Source organism: Penaeus japonicus, unplaced genomic scaffold (assembly GCF_977035675.1).
Source record: "Penaeus japonicus unplaced genomic scaffold, GWHDUDI00000001_assembly GWHDUDI00000042, whole genome shotgun sequence".
NCBI lineage: Eukaryota > Metazoa > Arthropoda > Malacostraca > Decapoda > Penaeidae > Penaeus > Penaeus japonicus.
The window spans coordinates 21,279,219-21,284,218 of NW_028234444.1; the positions used below are offsets into that span (position 1 = coordinate 21,279,219).

The 5,000-nt window shown below is 43.3% G+C and overlaps 1 protein-coding gene across 3 annotated transcripts in view; it reads right to left on the reverse strand.

Annotated features, from left to right (window-relative positions):
* Positions 1–5,000, reverse strand: part of LOC122262854 (uncharacterized) — a 15,894-nt gene that overhangs the window by 4,915 nt on the left and 5,979 nt on the right. For all 3 annotated transcript variants that reach the window (XM_043031046.2, XM_043031047.2, XM_043031045.2), the window contains exons 3-4: positions 4,157–4,416; positions 369–513 (exon numbers count right to left, since the gene is read on the reverse strand). In XM_043031046.2, the coding sequence (XP_042886980.2) occupies positions 369–513; positions 4,157–4,416 (405 nt within the window). The remainder of the gene's footprint in view (positions 1–368; positions 514–4,156; positions 4,417–5,000) is intronic.

Genomic DNA, 5,000 nt, shown 5'->3' on the forward strand with positions numbered 1-5,000 from the left:
CCCTCTCTTTCTCTCCCCCCTCTCCCTCCCATCCCCCCTCTCCCTCTCTTTCTCTCCCTCCCATCCCCCCTCTCCCTCTCTTTCTCTCCCTCCCATCCCCCCTCTCCCTCCCATCCCCCCTCTCCCTCCTCTCTCTCTCCCTCTCACTCTCTCCCTCCCATCCCCCCTCTCCCTCCTCTCTCTCTCCCTCTCACTCTCTCCCTCCCATCCCCCCTCTCCCTCCTCTCTCTCTCCCTCTCACTCTCTCTCCCTCCCATTCCTCCCCCTCTCTCTCCATCCCCCCTCTCCCTCTCTTTCTCTCCCTCCCATCCCCCCTCTCCCTCCTCTCTCTCTCCCTCTCACTCTCTCTCTTCCTACCATTCCCTCACCCCTCGACATCCTTGTCATGTAGAGCACCCAGCTTGGATTAGGGTTATTGCTGACCGTCTGGTTGTCTCCGGGGGATATGGTCACTTGGAGAACCAGGGGGACCGGGAAAACGGGGTCGTCCTCACCAACACTCGGGCCCTCGATCTGTGGGGAAAGGGTGTCGAGTTGTTGCTTATGGTTTGGAGGATTATATAATTAGAAAGGGTGAGTGTGACTTAACAAATGCGAGAACAGACTATTAACTAACACAGACTGTTAACAAACAGAATGAGCGTATGTTGATTTTTTTTTAATTTTTTTTAAATTTTTTCTCCAAAAGTAGATTGTCCTCATTTTGTATTTTTAATTGATAAAGATTTATATATATATATATACATATATATATATATATATATTATATATATATAATTATTATTATTATTATTTATTATTATTATTATTTTTATTTATTTATTATTTTTTTTTTTTGTAGGCTGTATATCCATTTGGTCATTTTTCAACAGTAATCTAATGTGTACGTGCATGACTACATTCATACACCTTTACATGTACATGTTCAATACATGTACAGCCACTGACTTTTATAAAACATGTTTTGATTCCAAAAGGTCATATCATGTGATACTTGTTCACGCTCTTCATTCACTGAACACAACTATTCCCTATGGGATTTGAACCCCTCGCTGTATTTAAATTTCTGAACCTTTGGCATCAAGTGTTTGCTGAGAGCGACCGTAAAACTTTGCTATCATTATTCAAATATGAACATGTAGGGAATATCTATTGATCTAGCGCTATCCAAGTTGATTTATTAATAATTAATGATTATAATGATAATGATAACACGAATAAAGATAATGACAGGAACATAACAACAATGACAAAGAGCTTATCTCGTAAAGTTGTAAAAAAAAGTGCACTTAGTTTGTGATCAAGTGGCTTTCTAATACTTTCTGGTTTCTCTAACTTAAAGTGGTTTCGAATAAAGAATAGCAAGTTATACTAGTTATATATTGTATAACTGTATCATTCCATCATGTACATGTGCTTATCATACGTGTGTGTATCTAAACAACCTTTAAGAGAGTTGTCTTCCACTCCAACCCAATCCCCAATCCCTAGAGCTCACCTAAGTCTTCCACTCCAATCTTATCCCCAATCCCTAGAGCTCACCTAAGTCTTCCACTCCCATCTTATTCCCAATCCCTAGAGCTCACCTAAGTCTTCCACTCCCATCTTATTCCCAATCCCTACAGCTCACCTAAGTCTTCCACTCCAATCTTATCCCCAATCCCTAGAGCTCACCTAAGTCTTCCACTCCAACCCCTTTCCCAATCCCTAGAGCTCACCCAAGTCTTCCACTCCAACCCAATCCCCAATCCCTAGAGCTCACCTAAGTCTTCCACTCCAATCTTATCCCCAATCCCTAGAGCTCACCCAAGTCTTCCACTCCAACCCAATCCCCAATCCCTAGAGCTCACCTAAGTCTTCCACTCCAACCCAATCCCCAATCCCTAGAGCTCACCTAAGTCTTCCACTCCAACCCAATCCCCAATCCCTAGAGCTCACCTAGGTCTTCCACTCCCATCTTATTCCCAATCCCTAGAGCTCACCTAAGTCTTCCACTCCAATCTTATTCCCAATCCCTAGAGCTCACCTAGGTCTTCCACTCCAATCTTATTCCCAATCCCTAGAGCTCACCTAAGTCTTCCACTCCAATCTTATCCCCAATCCCTAGAGCTCACCTAAGTCTTCCACTCCCATCTTATTCCCAATCCCTAGAGCTCACCTAAGTCTTCCACTCCAATCTTATCCCCAATCCCTAGAGCTCACCTAAGTCTTCCACTCCAATCTTATTCCCAATCCCTAGAGCTCACCTAAGTCTTCCACTCCAATCTTATCCCCAATCCCTAGAGCTCACCTAAGTCTTCCACTCCCATCTTATTCCCAATCCCTAGAGCTCACCTAAGTCTTCCACTCCAACCCAATCCCCAATCCCTAGAGCTCACCTAAGTCTTCCACTCCAACCCCATTCCCAATTCCTAGAGCTCACCCAAGTCTTCCACTCCAATCTTATTCCCAATCCCTAGAGCTCACCTAAGTCTTCCACTCCAACCCCATTCCCAATTCCTAGAGCTTATCTCGTAAAGTTGTAAAAAAAAGTGCACTTAGTTTGTGATCAAGTGTCTTTCTAATACTTTCTGGTTTCTCTAACTTAAAGTGGTTTCGAATAAAGAATAGCAAGTTATACTAGTTATATATTGTATAACTGTATCATTCCATCATGTACATGTGCTTATCATACGTGTGTGTATCTAAACAACCTTTAAGAGAGTTGTCTTCCACTCCAACCCAATCCCCAATTCCTAGAGCTCACCTAAGTCTTCCACTCCAACCCAATCCCCAATCCCTAGAGCTCACCTAAGTCTTCCACTCCAATCTTATCCCCAATCCCTAGAGCTCACCTAGGTCTTCCACTCCCATCTTATCCCCAATCCCTAGAGCTCACCTAAGTCTTCCACTCCAATCTTATTCCCAATCCCTAGAGCTCACCCAAGTCTTCCACTCCAATCTTATCCCCAATCCCTAGAGCTCACCCAAGTCTTCCACTCCAATCTTATCCCCAATCCCTAGAGCTCACCCAAGTCTTCCACTCCAATCTTATCCCCAATCCCTAGAGCTCACCTAAGTCTTCCACTCCAACCCCATTCCCAATCCCTAGAACTCACCCAAGTCTTCCACTCCAATCTTATTCCCAATCCCTAGAGCTCACCCAAGTCTTCCACTCCAATCTTATCCCCAATCCCTAGAGCTCACCCAAGTCTTCCACTCCAATCTTATCCCCAATCCCTAGAGCTCACCCAAGTCTTCCACTCCAATCTTATCCCCAATCCCTAGAGCTCACCTAAGTCTTCCACTCCAATCTTATTCCCAATCCCTAGAGCTCACCCAAGTCTTCCACTCCAATCTTATCCCCAATCCCTAGAGCTCACCTAAGTCTTCCACTCCAACCCCATTCCCAATCCCTAGAACTCACCCAAGTCTTCCACTCCAATCTTATTCCCAATCCCTAGAGCTCACCCAAGTCTTCCACTCCAATCTTATTCCCAATCCCTAGAGCTCACCCAAGTCTTCCACTCCAACCCAATCCCCAATCCCTAGAGCTCACCTAAGTCTTCCACTCCAACCCAATCCCCAATCCCTAGAGCTCACCTAAGTCTTCCACTCCAATCTTATTCCCAATCCCTAGAGCTCACCTAAGTCTTCCACTCCCATCTTATCCCCAATCCCTAGAGCTCACCCAAGTCTTCCACTCCAACCCAATCCCCAATCCCTAGAGCTCACCTAAGTCTTCCACTCCAATCTTATTCCCAATCCCTAGAGCTCACCCAAGTCTTCCACTCCAACCCTATCCCCAATCCCTAGAGCTCACCTAAGTCTTCCACTCCAATCTTATCCCCAATCCCTAGAGCTCACCCAAGTCTTCCACTCCAATCTTATTCCCAATCCCTAGAGCTCACCTAAGTCTTCCACTCCAACCCAATCCCCAATCCCTAGAGCTCACCTAATTCTTCCACTCCAATCTTATTCCCAATCCCTAGAACTCACCCAAGTCTTCCACTCCAATCTTATCCCCAATCCCTAGAGCTCACCTAGGTCTTCCACTCCAACCCAATCCCCAATCCCTAGAGCTCACCTAAGTCTTCCACTCCCATCTTATCCCCAATCCCTAGAGCTCACCTAAGTCTTCCACTACAACCCCATTCCCAACTCCCAAAGCTCTCACCTTCAGACGATTACGCGAGTGTAAAGTCACCCGGATCTCATGAAACTCATAAGGAGTGATCCCTTGAGCACACTCTCCTCCGCTCAGTTTCTGAAGAACCACCTCGGAGGAGAGATTGGTTCGGCACAGAGCGTAGGGTTCAGCGTTCAAGGTTAAGTTGACGACCAAGGGTTCAACGGCGAAGAAGAGGATGTTGGTGTCCCTTCGCTCTTCGTAGGTCTGGGGTTGGTCTGTGTAATTCATCTTTTCTGTTCGCAAGACTGGGAGGTGGGAGTGGAGATCCGAATAAATGGATGGTGATGGTAAGAAAAGCAATAACGATGATTATGAAGAAAATAAAGAAAAGCAATAAAGATCGTTTTAAAGAAAATAAAGAACAATAACGATGGTTATGAAGAAAATAATGAAAAACAATGACGATGGTTATGAAGAAAATAAGGAAAAGGAATAAAGATGGTTTTAAAGAAAATAAAGAAAAGCAATAAAAATGGTTATGAAGAAAATAAGGAAAAGCAATAAAAATGGTTATAAAGAAAATAAGGAAAAGCAATAAAGATGGTTATGAAGAAAATAAGGAAAAGCAATAACGATGGTTTTGAAGAAAATGAAGAAAAGGAATAAAAATGGTTATAAAGAAAATAAGGAAAAGCAATAACGATAGTTATGAAGAAAATAAAGAAAAGGAATAAAGATGGTTTTAAAGAAAATAAAGAAAAGCAATAAAAATGGTTATAAAGAAAATAAGGAAAAGCAATAACGATGGTTTTGAAGAAAATGAAGAAAAACAATAACGATGGTTATGAAGAAAATAATGAAAAACAATAACGATGGTTATGAAGAAAAT